The sequence below is a fragment of the Apteryx rowi genome, unplaced genomic scaffold (genome assembly GCF_003343035.1).
Source record: "Apteryx rowi isolate R43461 unplaced genomic scaffold, aptRow1 scaffold_101, whole genome shotgun sequence".
Taxonomy (NCBI): domain Eukaryota; kingdom Metazoa; phylum Chordata; class Aves; order Apterygiformes; family Apterygidae; genus Apteryx; species Apteryx rowi.
In genome coordinates this window covers 2,165,859-2,183,294 of record NW_020447209.1, presented here as the reverse complement: position 1 = coordinate 2,183,294, position 17,436 = coordinate 2,165,859, and the positions used below count along the sequence as shown (strand labels likewise).

At 41.9% G+C, this 17,436-nt stretch overlaps 1 protein-coding gene across 12 annotated transcripts in view; it reads right to left on the bottom strand.

Moving 5' to 3' along the window:
• Positions 1-4,237: 4,237 nt before the first annotated feature.
• The window catches only part of NARS2 (asparaginyl-tRNA synthetase 2, mitochondrial), a 50,388-nt gene continuing 37,189 nt past the window's right edge, over positions 4,238-17,436 (bottom strand). For 8 of the 12 annotated variants that reach the window (XM_026063754.1, XM_026063778.1, XM_026063810.1 and 5 more), the window contains 5 exons: positions 16,525-16,591; positions 14,778-14,915; positions 13,413-13,510; positions 11,215-11,241; positions 4,238-5,062 (listed from right to left, as the gene is read on the bottom strand). In XM_026063754.1, the coding sequence (XP_025919539.1) occupies positions 4,918-5,062; positions 11,215-11,241; positions 13,413-13,510; positions 14,778-14,915; positions 16,525-16,591 (475 nt within the window). In that variant the 3' untranslated portion in view covers positions 4,238-4,917. Of the gene's footprint in view, positions 5,063-8,981; positions 9,119-11,214; positions 11,242-13,412; positions 13,511-14,582; positions 14,681-14,777; positions 14,916-16,524; positions 16,592-17,436 lie in introns of those variants that run through there. The other 4 variants (XM_026063769.1, XM_026063785.1, XM_026063763.1 and 1 more) reach the window with 4 other exon arrangements.

Sequence of the window (17,436 nt, the reverse complement as noted above, 5' to 3'; positions counted from 1 at the left end):
ATACTGCTATATTTGAAAGGCCTCAGGACATAAAGGGATTGATACAAATCACTGAAAATAAGTCCAAGATCTTAGAAATGCCAAAAATGCATTTGAAACTGGATCAGTTGCAAACACCCTGCATTGCTTCTAGCGTGGCAGTAGACCCAAAGGCAACCAGAGAAGTCTCGAGGGGAGGCACTGAGCAGGGATTCAGGTGATTTGGGTCAGGTCCACGGTTCTGCCACATATCCTCAATAACTCTGGACAAGTTACTTAATTGCTCGATGCCTCAATTTCCCACGGTACAATAGCATCAACAGTAAGAGCAACATGGATTTCGAAATAGTTTCACCCACATTTCACCCATAATCAAGCCTGCAAGTTCTGATGGGGCTGGTATACRTCTTTTAGATGGCCACACAGTCTTGCCCCTCTCCTGCCCTCTTCAAGAGCTCTCTCTTTACAGCAGCTTTACCTAACGCCATGCRCAGAAGACACTGAGACATAACTGTAGTACAGATAATAATACATTTCACAGCAGCTATAAAACAATGGGAGCCATAATTTCTTTGAACTCTGGGTCAGACTTGTTGTTAGCCAAGTMTGTAAGAACTCGTATGGTAAATTACATATACCTCTTTACCAGCAGGATCATAAAATAAAACTTTACAGTCCTTCAGCGGGTCACGGCTTTGCAACAAACAGTAAGACAAAACAATAAATTCACCCCCGAGACCACCATTTTTGTAGCTTCTCTAGCTTTGGTTAGATCTGAGGAAATTAGGATTTGGTGGTCTTTATACAAAATCTTATTTCTCCTTTGGATCCATCTCCTAATTCTCCCTAATCTTAAGGCAGAAGTTCAAAGAACAGCAATAACTACTGTTACTGGTTTCAGTAGCAGAAAAGTCTCATTTATCTCTATACACACATTTAATGGGAATGATCACCAGAGTGTTTCTTGGCAAATTAGTACCCTTCTCTCCCAAAGAAGAACACATCTATAAGCTATTTCCAAAACAATCAATATTAGTCTAGCAAAACTATACATTAAATCTCCCATCAAAGTCTTGGCAATCCCTCCAACAACTAATGGGCTATAAATTACAACTACTACTGAACAAATTGGAGAGAGGACCGCTGAGCTACTCTTCCCTCATGGCTGGGGGCCTGAATGAGGGAACCCAATTAAAATTCTTGTGCCAGTGAAGACCGTCTTAGCACCCTTCTCAGAGGCTTGCATTTGGTTACACAAAGTCGATGGCATTGCTGTTTTATCCCCAGCAGTGTCCTCTCCCATTGCTCTGGCCTAATGTTGCAAGCCCGCAGACCCGGTTATCAGTGTCGCTGATTCTTACCTCAAAAGCTCAGGGTGAGGACAAACCTGAAAAGAGGTGATGCCGGCTGCCTCAGGAACTGAAACTTCCAAAAAACCTACCGAAAGGATGCTGGTTATCTGCGCTTGAGAGCCGACTGCTTATTGCATTCAAAACATCCCTCTATTAATTACTGCATCGTGTGTTCAGGCTAAGAGATGGTTCCTACGTACAAAGAATAAGAGGCTCTTACTCGAAGAAGCGTCAAGAGTTTTTACTGGGTTTCGACCACTGCAGGAAGGCAGATTCTAAGAAGTAGCAAGGAAAYGACTTAAGTCTAAGAAATTTTCAGCGTATTTTCCTGACTACACGTCCAAGAGGCCTCCCCTATCCTCTAGATTAACTTCCACTTCATTCTGAGAGGAGATTCAAAGGAAATGCATGACATTCCAGATGGAAATCCCAGGGAAAACACAGCGCATTCCTTGGCAATACCAACCAATGCTATATATACACACAGCATAAGGCGAATAATGCCAACCTTGAGAAAAAGAGCGACTCCCTCCCTCACCACGTACCCATAAATCAAGTTTTCCACAAGAACGCCAATCACAGTATTAACCCCAAGCAGTGCCATCACACAGGCCTCAGCCTCTATCTTCCCTTCCCTCCCACAGCTAGGCAAAGACTCTTTCCAAGATTGGACAACCTTTTCTTCTCTCTTTTGAGCCAAAGCCTTCATCTGATTTGTTCTACTGGGCACAACTCTGCTTTCCTTCTGCTGGTTCAGCCATGTCACTGGGGATAGTTTTCAGGGCAATGCCCCTTTAGTTCAACCCTGCCCATCAGATCTGCCAACTCACTGAGTGCCTTTGAATGGAAAAGAAACTCAGGAGACCGGGGAGACTGCTCCTCTTGGATTGGCAGTCAGAGAAACACACACAGAATCTCTCAGAGTGCATCTTCGCTACATCTTTGTTTAAAATCTGCCTTTCTACAATGGCTGAAACCAGGTTAAAAAAAAAAACCCTCTGACACTTCTTCGCACACCTGCCTGTAAACAAATCAAAGGTTCAACCTTTTCTATCTGTCCTACAGAAACCTCTTCTCAAGGCAAAGAATGAAGGGTGGATCACACCAGCCTTCTGTTCTTGCAAGCTGTCACCTCATACGGGCCCTGACAACCACTTTGCAAGCCTATTTAAAACACTCCCGCTGTCCTTCCCTTTAACTCACGACTCATGCTGCATCATCCTACGACTTTTTGGCACCTTCTATTATCTCCTTTTCCACACCTTGTTTTTTTTTTACCTTTAGCTGTTTAGCCCCACCCTGCCCATCAGATTCAGCACCTTGCTGAGGGATCAACAACCTCCTGCATTCTGGCCCTGAGAAGAGCTTGCTAATGCCAGAAACCACCCAGCTACCCCAAGGCTGCTCCAGGGATAAGAGCGGCCAGGACATCGCTTTGCCATCCACCCACTCTGGTTTCAGCGGAGGGGCTTCCAGTTCAAACCCTCTTGCTTAGAGCAACTGTGACAGAATCAACAGCTAAGGATCTCAATAAGGACACCTTGCTAATTAGCAGTTATTTAGGAACGTGGTATGCATGGGGCTGTTTAGCAGCTGTACTCTTTCCACTTCTTTCTGCTGAAAGTTATTCCAAAACATAAGGGCTCAGCTTAGTCAGTGATGGCCCACATTAAGACAACYTGTTAAAAGTAGAGATGGTCCAAACACACAAAGATACTTGGGTGTCTGATTTAGGAACTTCGCAGTGGTTTCAAAGGCGAGGCAGGAGCTTGAACCCTTTCGTGGAAACGGACTTATTGACTCAGGCTGTACTGGAAACCACAAACCAGCAAATGCACAGTTAACACCTGCCCACTCAAGTGGAGGAAGAAGATATGAAAGAAATCTTGACATGCAAGGGATGCCTCAACACTCTCAACACATGCAAGAAACACCCCAAAACAATGATCTCGTTGTGAGGTTATCTGCCTGATCATAATACATATGAGCCCCAGCCACGGACCAAACTGAAACATGGCAGGTGCCACATTACATAAACATGTATTTTTAGATACTGCAGGTGCAGTACTATACAGCCCTACCAGAGAAACCGTGACTGCAGTATTACCAGCACAATGCTATTTGATTACTATTTTTCAATATCTTTCATCAACTTGGAAGAAAAGTCTTCAGGGCTGTTCTGCAGCCACTKCACATTGTGTGTGCCAATTTACACCAAGTTCATTAGCAATAAGGTTGTTACCTTGGAATCTTTTTCTCTTTATGTATATTGTTTATACTGCAGCAGTCTTGGGCTTCATAGGAGTAAGCGCTATGCAAACGACCATTTGCCGGATGGTGATAATTTAGAAGGGAAGGATGCTGGAAACCCTCAGTTCAAGTCTCAAATAAACCACTGGTTTCCAATTGCCTTAGGCTAGTCACCTGATCTGCCCTCAATCCCGTCTTCAAAACAGAAATGAATATTTCTCTACCTGGCAGGCAGGCAAGAGCATAAATCCATTAAAGACTGCAAAGAGTTCAGATCCTATAGTGATAAGCAATTACTTAATACATATGCAATGGCTGGGAGCACAWGTTGGTTGTTTTGAAATATAGACAAATGTGCTTGGCCAGATAAGCATATATTTTCTCAATAACAACAACAAGCAAAGCAACAACAAAAAACCCCCTCACTAAACTGCAAGTTGGCTTCAGCGATATGAATGAACTCTCATCTAACAGAACATTTCTTTCTGCTATGAACATGTGCTCTCTTGGAGACAGAAAACAGATACCTCCTGCAGGTACCTAGCTGTGCAGCTAATGGGGGTATATGCAAAAGGAAACATCTACCAAAGAGACTGGAGGAACCACTATGATGCTGAGTGCCACAGTTTTATGACAGAAGAAGAAACCATACAGAGTTACAAAACAACTCAGTGTATATCTTTATTGATGATTCACAAAATCAAACATCATATTCACCTAATTCACTCCAGCAGTTACAGTATGATGTTTTTCCTTGCAAGGTTTGGCTGATTTTTCCAAGGTAAACAAAATTTGCTTTTAATTCTGGGTGGGGAGAATCATACTTTACTGTTGCCCTTTCGTAAGAGCAAATGCATCACAGCAACGTCAATACTTCGTAATTTTATAACACTCCATCTTCAAAGCACTGCGCAGGCATTTAATTAAAGCCTATTAAAGCCTCACAGCCGTCCTGGATCCCAGTACATTTTAGGACACACCTCCTTATTAATATTTCACATAAAAAAAACCCCACTACCTCCCAACAATGCTTATTCAGTACTTCCATGGCTCGTGCTATTCTCATGAGAATCTTAACCCTTTAGTTAAGTGGGATTTATTAATACTTGGAAGTGCACTGAAGACATGAACTGTTATCAAATTAACTGCAAGTGTGCTTCCATAATCTCACCAGAAAACATATTATTTTCGATAACTTGGTACTACATTTACCAAAATTCCACTGATACAAAAATTCTTTTGACCTCCCAATAAACCATCACACTTAGTCATGTGCTAATAGGTTACATGCACATGGTCAAACCAGCGGTTTTCTCCGTGCGAGTCAACTGTGGAGCTACAGGAGACAGGAGTGAGAAAACCTGGGGAAAGGAATAACATCTTTGATATTGTCCACTCCCAAGATGTACTGTAGGTAGCGTTCAAACCCCATTCCGAAGCCTCCATGAGGAACTGAGCCGAATTTTCGGAGGTCTAGATACCTGTAATTTAAACAAACAGTTACATTTGCAGCACGGTTATGCTGATGAAATCAGAGTTTTTTTTATCTAGAGTTTTGTCTTCCATCTTAATTACTTCCCTTTGACCCTAACTATGCACATTTTTGCCAACACAGCCTGCGCTGGTCAGGGGTGCGAAAACGTGGGACTCGCTGACGAGCAAATTGTATTAGCAAAAGCCCCAAATACAAATGCATTTAAACCATTTATGCTTTTGCCAATATACTAGAACCTGTTTTGTTTAGGAACAATAGGTCATTGGCATACAAAGAACAGCTTTAGCGTTATAGCTCTGCTCGTAATGGGAGCACCTTTGTAAATTTTAAATCTAAAGCAGAGACACAAACCCAGGCTCCTACAGCAACACAAAACATTTCCATCTTCAGAGATGGAGTCGCCTGCTCGGGTTTGGTTAGCCCTTACCATGCTGGTGTTGAAATCTGCCCTACAACAGATTCTATCATTTTCTGTTGAGTAGTCTTTTCAACAGTCTAAGTCATTTCATTTCCAGTAATTTCTTTAGAAGACTGTCACACAGACTAAATAGGTCTTGCTGTCTGCTAAAATATTCCTTCAGACTTTTTTTTTTCCTTTTAAGATAATTATGATGGCTTTTAGTTACTTTTACTTCAATCACTCTTATAGCCTGATTCATTTATTGCCACAGCTGGTCAGCAAAAAATCTTGGACATATCTTGTCCAAAATTCAGATGTGGAACATGACATTTTATTTTGGAGAACAGTACCTGTTGCCCACAGAAATCTCAGCTCCCTAGTTTGGAAGCAGATATTCCAAATATATGGGTGTTAACCTGCAATGCTGCACAGAAGATGATGATGTTTTTTTCCTTTAGACTTCCCTGTTCCCAGCTGGACTCTATCTAATGTGACACACAAGAACTAAGTTTGCAGCTATAAATTGTCACCAACAGCTTTATTTTTATTTTCACAGGAGAGAAAAAACATCTCAATGGTTCTGCTGACTTACAGAGTCACGTTTTAGCTTGCCCAGGCTATAAAGTTGTTATTCTTTATATGAATGCACTAGTAAGGGATTGAGTGACTCCAGATGTATTATATGCTTCTAATCTTCATGTATGAATGTTTCCCCAGCTCTGTTTAAAAAAAGCAAATACACTTAAATACATATCAATAGTGTTAGTTTTTAAAAAGACACTTAGTYATGGTCTTTGATGGGACTTTCATGTACTTAAGCATTTTGTTGGATTGAGACCTATATTTTAACAGAATGAAGCCAAATAACGTGACTGATCACCTCTATTTGCAGAGCAGAAATACAATCTCCAACAAATTCGAGGGCTGCAAGAGATTACTCTGGCAGTTCAGCTTGATAGTATGCCTTTTATATCATGAAATATTATTTTCCTTTGCAGTTCATTAACAGTAGTAAAATTTGGGAAGTCACTTCTTTCAATCAGTCCAATCTTCAGGTTTTTTTCCCAGTGTTTTTCCACCTCCATTCCACTGCTTTAGTAGTAAACTCAGAAGCAGAACTTCTTACCTGTTCCTAGCACTGACACACAAAGAAAAGTGCAGTTATGCCAATGCTGCAAGTTGAACAGGAGGCTCAAGAGTGGGGTGTATGTTTCCTGAGCCCTGGGACCCAKGTGCTTTTTTGTCAGCTGGGTATTGCCTTGGTTAGCTAAGGCTCAGTTGTATCCACCCCACACCTGTGATGAGGACTGCTTAGAGTATGTGCAGACACCTGGGCAACAGCATGGGAGTCTTCATCTCTACCCACTTCATACAGACGGTATGAAGAAGAATGTGGGCGTCTGCTGAGGTACTGGGCACTGCCTCCAGGGAGCTCCTCCTAGCACCTTTTTAAGGATTTGCAAGGAAGATGATGCACAAAGCTGACACTGTGAAATAAGATCTCATAAACTTGAGGGATATGGGTGCTGCCCATGAGTGGAACTGGCAAACCAGCTGGTGACAACTCTAGCTGCAACTAGTAGTTTAAATAACAGCACAAGCATAGTTGATGACATCTATGAGTGCATCTCAGACAGTGCAAAGATAGTTAAGACTGAGCCTAGCATCTTTTCTTCCTTTTTGCTGGCAGCAGAGTTTATAAAGTCATTGTAAAAGAGATGAAATAACTCAGCTTCTTCCAGATGAACAATAATAAATTCTGCCCTTGCTTATCCAATGCTTTCATCCTGTAGATCTCAAAGCACTTTCAGAAGCCATTTTGGCAAAGAAAGGACTGAAACCAAAACTATTAAAGTTTAATGGAAAAAGTCCATTGAATTAAATGTGCTGCGGATCAGGCCTGTGAATCCTTTCTGATGACTGTGTTTAGGAGAAGCAAAGGAATTGAGAAATTTTCCATTCTTCTCAGATGAAAGGAAAAGTAACTGCCTGCAGATGAAGAGAAAATTYCCCTTAGGCTGGAAAATGCTCCCTGAGGTTCTCTTCATTCAATAATCTCCAGACATTGGATGTTTCTCACCTCAAAAACAGTCATGAACTAGTCTAGCTATTTCTCCCAGTAGCTCGTACTCTAGAGGAGGCCTGAGCCCTCCATCAGCAACTGGGGGACTATGCAACATTATTTCATGGGGGAAATATTTTTCCATGACCCCAGCTGGCCCCAGAGTTCATGCCCTGGACCTGGAGGACTGGTAGTTCTTCTGAGATTTGTATCTGACTAAACTATGTGCTGTAACAACATCCCCTGGCAGTGAATTCCAGGAGCTTATGTGCCAAGTTAGAAAAGCATTTCCTTTCATCCATTTAAAAACCTGCATCCTTTTATTATCATCATAAACTCCTGCATTGCACTGCAATGCACTATGAAGAGCAGTGCTCTCTTAGTGACCATTCATAAGCAGAATATATTCTTTTTTGTTGGTCTCCTTTCAAAACAAATATAAGCTCGGGTCTTTTATTTAACCCCCTTGTTATACTGAAGCCTCCTCAGCCAGTTAAAAGAAAAGCGTGTCTGAAAGAACAAAGACATCACACAGCCCATGAAGTTGAGTATTCTACAGGAAGAAAAAAATACATTAATGAGAAAAACTTGGGGAACGAAAAACTACTAATGAAATGATGCGAAATTCGAAGGACTGTTTTGTGGAATGTTTTAGGCAATAAACATGCAAAATATCCAAGGTTCTGATGCCAAGTGAAACACCATCTTTGATTTCGTATAACTTCTGCTCTGTTGGAGCAGCCACCTGAAGAGCTAAAGTCTCTCTGGAAATCCACAAAAAAGGCATTCAGGGAGGTCAATGGCAAATGCTCCCATTGATGTTAGTGGGGTTTGGTTTAGCACTGATTTTCTGCCTGCCTCCATATGGTCCAGCACAGAGTTCTGGGCTCTTCCATCTATCTAGCAGTGACAATAAGACCAGCATCCTGCCAAGGAGAGCTAAGGGCTACCTGTTTTCACTTGGCTCTAAGGAAGGTTAAAGAAGAATATTAATTCTGTCACTGGCCATAGATTGGAAGTGGTTCACCAGTGCTGCTTGTTCTCAAGTCCCATTTGATGCTCAACTCTTCCTTTCTACCTTGCCACATAAGGACAAGGACCCAACAGAATGCTCTGACATTCAAGCTTCAAAAAAAATTAGAAATGGAGGAGCCCAGCACAGCTCAACCTTGTCCATCTAGAGTAGGAACAACGCCAAGATGACACAGCAACATCCAATTTCAGAGAGCAGATAACACCTGCTCCGGTGCTATGTACTTTCACCAGCATTACACTAGAAGATCAGAAAGGTACCTGGACTGTAAATGCTCAGTATGATGCTATCTTTTCCATTTGTGCACACAAGGAAAATCAGAGTGAGGAAATGGGTCTTATATGTAGAAAGACTACCAGAAATACTGCTCAAGCCAATGGTGGTGGGAGAAGTTGTTCATGACGAAGTACCTGTTTTGTTATTGCTTGTGTTAAGTCAGTATCTGGAGTCTGCCATCAGGCTCAGGTCCCCAGTGTATAAGGCAATGTATTCATACCACACAGCCACAGAGATTTCAGTCTCTGCCCCCCAGGGSTAGCAGCCTAAACTGGCAAAAAACAGGAGGAAAGAGGCACAGAGGCAGAGTGACTCCCAGAGCAAACCCTGATCTCCTGACTTTCCCATCTCCACAGACCTCTCTGTCTAGCCAAGGTCACCATTTGCAGTACTGAGCTCTTTTCTATTTACTGTTTGAAGGAAGGAGTGTGAAAATAACACAGAATAACTGTAAAATCAAGTCAAACAGTTCTCCAAATCATTCTTTATGGAAAGAAACCTGCAAAACAGGAAAGATATATCCACCTGAAGCAGATTCAGAGGGGTTCTGCAATGCTCTTTTATCTACCTTTTTGAAAAACTTTCTGAAAGGTAGGAACGGGCAAAAGCAAAACATGGTTTCAGATCATCAGTTGCCTCTACGCCCAATGATTCTCCTGCATGCAAGGCACTCCTGAAGTAGTTCTAGAGTGAGCTACGACAATATCCTCATGCTCAGTGGGAGAAGAAAACAGGCAGAAACAGAGATATGGCAGCATATAAAGGATTTCAAAAGGGACCATGTTTCATATGGCTGCCCATTCAAAAGTTAGCAAATATTACATTTCAAAAGGAATGATTCAACTGTTCTCCAATGAGTTTGTGCGCCAGCTTTGGAGACTAAATCCAGTCACTAAAATGGAGGAGATTGATTTCAGTTTCTCCTCCAAAGCCACCTCCAATGAAAAGATGGATGCTGGCAAAGCCACCTGCCTGTTTTCTGTCAGATTCTGGACTGGAGTCCAGAAGCAACCCAGGATACTCCTACCCTGTGCCCTTCTAGCACACCAGACCTTGCTATGCTAGTGGGTACCAACAGTGTTAATCTTCTCTGGCAAGCTGTATCATCCCTGATGGACTGGAGGGAAGAAGGGAGGAAAGAGTCTCCAGAACATGACTGCGACATATCACATGAAATTGCAAGTTGGTGATGGACAAAGTCTTACTCTTCTCTCTTCAAGGAAGCGTAAGGCAAGACTGAGTCATCTTAGTAGTGCAGGAAGGCTCACTGACACTGAACACCAGACTTCCTCAGGCTGTATCTCAACATCTAACCCAACCACTGATCATTCTTCCATCAGTATAATCCTTCCCTGCCCAGTACACTCAGTATGCAATTACCTACATGTGTTAATGTTGCTAACTATGCTCCTCTAGAATACCAGGCRCTAAGTTAAACGGTATGGCTGTCTAAAAATATTTCATATGAACAGAAGCTATGGACTCAAATAAATTACAGAGAGAAATCCTGAAGAGTTATGCTCTGGGTCAGATGAAATGATATGGTGTATTCTGGCACATAAATGTAAACACTATAGGAAGACATTTCATTCACCCTGTTTGCATATGGATGATATGAAGGTCTGCAATGCCTTGGGCTGTTTCCAAATTATTTCATATTGTGGGAAGAGGAGAGGATAAGAATCCTATACTTATTCCACTTTTATCATGACAGTCTCCCTAATGATCATTCCAATACCAAAGAGCATTTGAACATACTCTTCTAAATTTAAAATTCTCTTGCACTGTCACCCTCTCAGTAGTTATGACAAAGTGCATACCAAGAAACACTCTTCAAGAGGAGCATAAAAATCTTGTCATTTTAATAGGCTAGACCATTAATTCAAAAGTTGTTTTATCTCCTTAGGAAGACAGTTGTAATTGCTTCAACCACTTTCTTAGGGAAAATTTTTCGACCTAACTGCCCTGTCAATTGCAAAGGGAGTTATTCATAGAGCTGTTAAAGGTCACGAATTGCTTGTGGTTCTGTGCCCTGTTTATCTCATGCAGTAGTGGTCAGAACTTATTCAATTTTGGACATAGTTTAATGATTTAATATCGAAATTCACTGACAGGCTATAAATTAATCCACTTTATGCATAATGACAGGAATGAATTGTGCTGTGAGTGGACAAATTGGGAAGATAAACTAAGTAACATTAGATTAAATTTTGCTCAAATGAACTGGCTGTTCCATTGAGACTGGCAGTGATGGCAGGGCAACTGGGCCAAGAAATCTCCCCTCAAGAACAGGATCAAAAAACAAAACAGTTGTTTAAAGAGTCTCAAAAGAAGAAATATAGCTTGCAGACCAAGATATTGTCTTACCATTGGTAGGCATCTGCAAGTCCCAATCTACGGAACAAAAAGAAAACCCCTGGTAAGTAAAGGAACATAGTAGATCTGTACAAACAGCACTTGTCTAGAAGAGAATGCTGCAATGAAATGGAGGGTCTGATGACTAAACTCAGTCCAAAAAGGAGAGGCAGGAAACTAGGGGAAGACATGATAAACCTCTGAGGATTCTGGTACTTGGCAGACAATCTTCAATAGATTCTCAACATGCTTCTTAAAACGCAGTTTGTTTTGTAAACATACAGAGTTGATCGCAACTTCATGCAAAGACTTGTGCACATTGGTAAACTCTGCCTGTGAATGTTTGGAAAGTACAGGCTTGCATAATAAATTTACCATGACATGCAGCCAGTTCTCATTTATGAATGAGTCAAATAAGATCTCTTCACATGTGTGGGCTACGGAATGATGCAGATTTTCTCCTGTTTTAGTGCACAAAACCGCTAAACTTCCGTGGCTTTATTAATGTGCAATAACTTCTGTAAAACTACTAAATATTTGTTTCTAATTGCCACCAGTGCAACTTCTCCCCTTTTCCTGCCCTCACAGAATCGGCGTGAAGCTGAGGTTTCTTCCATTTCTCTCAAAGCAAAAAATCCTCTGTAAGCCAAAAGAGGCCACTTCTCTAATCTTCAGTGCGCTACAAAACTGTCCCTGACTAGGACTTTGAGAACTATTCCATGAAATGTGCATAAGGAGACAAGAATCCAGTTCTTCATCTCTCAATTATGTTGGCTCCACAGGAAGTAGGTTTAAAAGCAAGAACAAAATATTTTGGCTCAGCAGATCAGATCCCAAGTACTCAAAACTGAGAAAAACCTGTGATAAGAGGTACTATTTTTCCAGTCTTATTTTCCAGATCATCTTCAAGGCAGAGATGTACTTTAAGGCCACTGAAGAAGCATCATTTGTACCTTGAAATAATTCCTATGACTTTTTTTGTCAAACAAGAAAGTCTGGCTTTAACGCCCACAAACACCTCTTCTCTAGCCCCATGCCTTGAGGGCAGTGGACTCCAAATCTCACTGACCCCTGGGTAAAAATATCAAATTAAAAAGTGCAACAGGCAACATTATACTTGGCTTCAGCTGAAGCATGCTTGTTTCTGGAGAGCTTGGAGGGAGAGCAACAAGCAATGCAGGGAGTAATATCATCCTACACYATAAATTAGGAACCAATGTTCTGGTGATTTTAATTGCCCTGCCTTTTGGATTCATTATGCTGAAATGCATTTTGCTCTTCTCCACTGACTAGATACATCTCTGTGAGCATGCAGCTGATTTAAGTGATAAAGTCATTCACAATGTGCAAATGACGTTACTCTGGGATTAATCTTCCTCCAAAATTGCTTTGTACAAGTGTATGACTGGCACAAATTGACTCAGGCGAGTTATGAAAGGTTCTTTTGAAAAGCRAGACAGGATCCAGGGAGTAATTGTCTATGGAGGGTTCTCCCATCTATAATGTCAGTGACTGTTAACTAACCACCAGATTTGAAATTCAGAGACTGAATTTAGCCTAAAATCACTCACAGTCACACAAACCAGAACATGGCAGCAGGGAAGGAGACTGTCAAAGAGCCCAGATGACTCAGCACAGGTCCCATCCACTCCTAATGAAGCTTGCCACCAAAACATTAGCAAACAACAGTATTCTCTGAAGTGATGCCATTGAGGCTAGTCACATCACAGCTAGTGAAGCTTGCGACTATAACTGCAGTTCCTCAGTTACACAATGTGGTGACAAAAATATCCAGGCTCTGTCTATGCGACAACTTCCACTTTCATCATTAGCTCTCAGCCACATGAGCTGGGAAGGGAAGGCTCAAGGATGAAGCACCTCAGACCAGACCCTGTCCTAGACAGTCTCCTCACAGTTGAGGCATCCTGCTGCCCTATCCGGGGGAGAAAAGGTTCTCTCCCAACATAAAACAAATTCTTCTGTAATGAGTTAAAACAGAGAGGCATTTTGCATACCTACAACAGAAGAATAAGACCTTCTTTACCAGTTAGCAATCACTTACTCAAATAAATAGATATCTGAAAGCCAACAAATAGGACATTTAAAATAGCGTTAGTTGTTCTTCCAGTCCTCTGTCTTCCCTACCACCGAGGGCTGCTGAAACACTCCCCGGTCAGGCTGGTCTGCTGGCACCTGTGGGTTTTCTGTACCTCTGTAAGCGTGATTCAATGAAGGGCAGTCGCTCCTCTCTCAAGCTGCCTCCACACAACTCCCCTATTCCTGGTACTAGAAGATCAACAGCTGCAACCTTTGAAGAAAGAGAACTGTAATGTAAGTCACGCCATATAACCACATAGTCTACATCAAAAGGTGGTTGACACTTAGAAGAGCCAGGCTGTTAGTAAAAAGCTACTGTAATCCTACTGAGTCCAGGACACTTTGATAACTATTTGCATGTGCAGGAAAAGCCCCTTGTTGACAGGAAGGGAAGAAACTTTGCTTAATTGCATCAAACCAAGGAATCCGCTCAGCAGAAAAGGCTGGGAGGGGGCTGCGTGCTACAAACGGTAGAAGTCAGTAAGCCTAAGCAAAACCTAACCAAGGGCAGTGATGTTTCAGATGGAGGACATCTGCACCGGGTGCTGTGAACTGAATCCCACCAGGTTATTCTCAAGGGATAGCCTGTGAACGTAGGCAAGCCTGAAAAGGGAACAGAGAACCTAACAGCAACTCACAAGCTGGCAGACAAAGACACACAGGCAAATTTCCTGAACCCCTGATTTCCTTAGAGTTTAAGCTGCTCCAACAGCAAGCTGAAGCTGAAATGTGTTTGCCCTCTACCTGTCTCCTTTCCTTGAGCCAGCTCTAGTGGCAGTGATAGTGATGGATCAATGGTATTGATATGCTGATCTAAGTGTCAGGATCAGAGCCGTTAGCATCTGCATGTGTGTTAGGTTTGGGCTGGTTTTCTTCTTTGTTTCATTTTGCAAGGTTACTTTTCTCATCTCACAGCTGAACTGTTACAAGAATCGATGTAAATGAAGCAGTAGTGGCACATGGTAGGCTTAATCACTCTTTTTAGTAGAAGCAAGGTTTCGCGTTGTCTCAGTTCAGTTAGGAAATCACACCTCCAAAGTATAGGACTTGCAGAAGAAAAGGTTTCTTCCTGTCTCTACCTGCTATTTGAGGATTACATGCCACATACTTGGGCAGAAGATCTACATGACAGAAGAGTCACTGGCTGCTTGGAGCCATGCAATACTAAGCATTTCACCTAGCGGTACAAAACTTTCTCAGGACAAGAAATAACTATGGCAAATCTGTCTTAAGTAACTTAAATAAAAAAGATATATAAGCTATCCCTACTTATATACCTCCTGAATCTTCATCCTGTTGTTCCTGCTTGGAGGATTTCTCCTACAACAGCAAAAAGACCGGAGAGGAGCAGCTGATGGATGACTTATCTTAGACTTCTTGACTGGAGGACGAGCAGAAAACTATCCCGATCTATCTATCAATAGACTAAGACAGATGCCTAGCCAAAAAGGAGGTAGAATAATGACCAGTGGACTCACCGTGTGTTGAGGTCCATCTTCATTGTCCCGCATATAAAAAGGTTTGAGGTCATATGGGTAGTTAATCACAAACAAGGGAACCTCACCACAGTGCTTCACCAGGTACTTCTCATGTTCAGTTTGGAGGTCACAGCCCCACTGTGAAAAGAACAAAAGAGACCTGGGATCCTGCTTTGGTGCATCTTGCCTGTGGCAAGAAACACAGCAAAATTCCTGCACAAGAGAGATGTGCAGCTTTCAATAACATGAAACCAGGAACAGCAACTTCTCACTAGGAAAATTTGCTAAGCAGAAAAACATAGTCCTATAGATTTTAAAGCAGAGCAAGGCCATGAGAATAACATGTTTTAACTTCCAGAGAACAGGGCTAGATCATCCCTGCATCAAGCCCAAGCATCTGATATCACATTGGAAGAAACAAAGAACAACAACAACAACAAAAAAAACCTTACTCCAGACGGCTTACGGGAAATAGGCACCCATCCAAAACTGGCTTTCTCAACCCAGTAAACCAGCCTCATTTCAGTATTGCTTTTGGTGTATAGAAGGCAGATTTGCTCAGCCTACTGCTCTCTTCCCTGCTGTGTTCTGTTACATGCTACATTAATTCTCACTTAAGAAAACCCAGCATCCTATCAACTAATTCTTTGTTACCAGAAATCTCGGACTATCCCAATGCCCTTCATCCCTCCTGCTTTCTTCCAGTGAAATGTTATAAATTCTGTGACTTTTGACTAGAGACCTCCAGCCCACTGTAGCATGCACAAAGAATTTGCAGGGGGGCTGAGTGGTGGGAGACACACATATTCTGTTGACTCTCCTCGTGTAAAAAAATCCTGAGTCTGCTGTCTCAGGTCAAGGTAGACTGAGATGGTTCCTTTCAACCCTCTGCTCTTATGTAGCCATCTGGTAAATACACCTTCTTTGCAACAGAAGTACAGCAGTGATTTGAGGGATGACACCACTAGCATGATTTGTAGCTACATTCAGATACAGGACTGGGGGTTCTACACCCACTTTTATGGAGATACCAGACAGTTATCCAACTCGCTATGAACTCTCTCAGCCAGAGGGTTATGTTCCTTAGAGCAGCAGAATGAGACTAAGATTAATTAGTAAACACATGAGATTGGTACTACCTTGAATGCTCTCCCTACTAGTGTATGTGTTTGAAACCAGGCAAAACACGGTTTTCAAAAGAATGCAATCTAACAGGGCCAGGAAGACTAGCATGTGATATTTTTTTCCTAGGCAATAATTATCCTCTGAAAAAAGAAGGGATCCCTTTACCTACATCTAGATCAGATGGTATTTTGACAAGGTTTTGCCTTATTAGTCCTTGTCAAACTCTTGGTGCTATCTGAATACCATTCTGTTGTTTGGGGACTACTGCAGCAACCCTCCTTAGACGACTGCTGCTGAATCCACAATCCACTTGACACTACTTGCATGTGGGAAAGAGAGAGGCCTTTGCCAAAGCCCTGATGCCCCAGCAGCAAACTCATCCCTTCCTTCCCTACAAACATTACATACTCCACTGCTACAAAATTCCCATTCACCTTTCAAGGGTAACAGTTGTATCTGGGTTACAACTGAGCAAACACACCAAGATAAATAAAATTCTGCTGAATAACAACTCTGTTGCAGTATCAGAAAGTGAGAATGGAGGTTTCCCTGAGATCTACAAAGTTCATGCTGGCTGTGTACACCAGCAGACGCAGGGATAAGCAACCAGGCAATTACCTACCTCTGGCTTGAAAGTGAAAGCTTGAGAAGCTTGCTTCAAAATTTCCACTGCTTCACTGTAGGTAATTCTGGGAGGGAAAAAAAAAAGTCTTTGAGGTAACTGTGAAAGGAATAACAAGAAAGTTTTCTGGCGAAGCGCCGCATCGGAAAATTAAGGAGGCATTTCCCCGCTGCTAGGCCAACTTGTGCTGTGATGTCAGACTTCCTAGCAATGCTTCTTTGGATGGAAACCAAAAAGTTACATTTTACATGGCAAGAACCCTACCTTTTTCCTGTGCTTCAGCTAGATGCAAGACAGGAAGTGCTAAGCTCTCAAGACACTTTTGCACTACTGCAATGTTGCATTTCAGTTAGAAACAAGTTCTGCAAAGAACTATTTCATATAAATTTGATTTTTTTTTTTTAAAAAAAGAAAACAACGTGCCATCAACAATGAACACCAACAATGTGTTCAGCATAATGTTATGTGAAAATAACAGCCCAGGGTGCAAAGAGCCAGTAGCTCAAACATTTTCATTTTACTTTGCAAAAATCCTAACATTTATTTTCAACAATGTTTCTCTACTCCTCTGACACAGTTCTGAGAGCAGTTTCTCCACTGACACATCAGCACAAAGAAAAAGAAAAACCAGCATCATGGCAGAGCAAAGAGTAACAGTGCAGTGAAAATGCTGCAGGTCTGGTAGCAGGAAATCAAGACTCAATGGAAGATACTTTGGTGACAAGTTTTCCACATACCATGCAATGTTGTGGAGAGAGAGAGAAGGACAACCTGATCATGATAATTTCACCTGTCCATATCATCGACTAAATCCAGTTATAAATCAAGTTCCCTAAAGAACATGAGCTCAAGCTACAACAAGGTTTCACTAACACATGGGAAGCTTCTGGAGGAAGTACCTCTGGGAGGAAT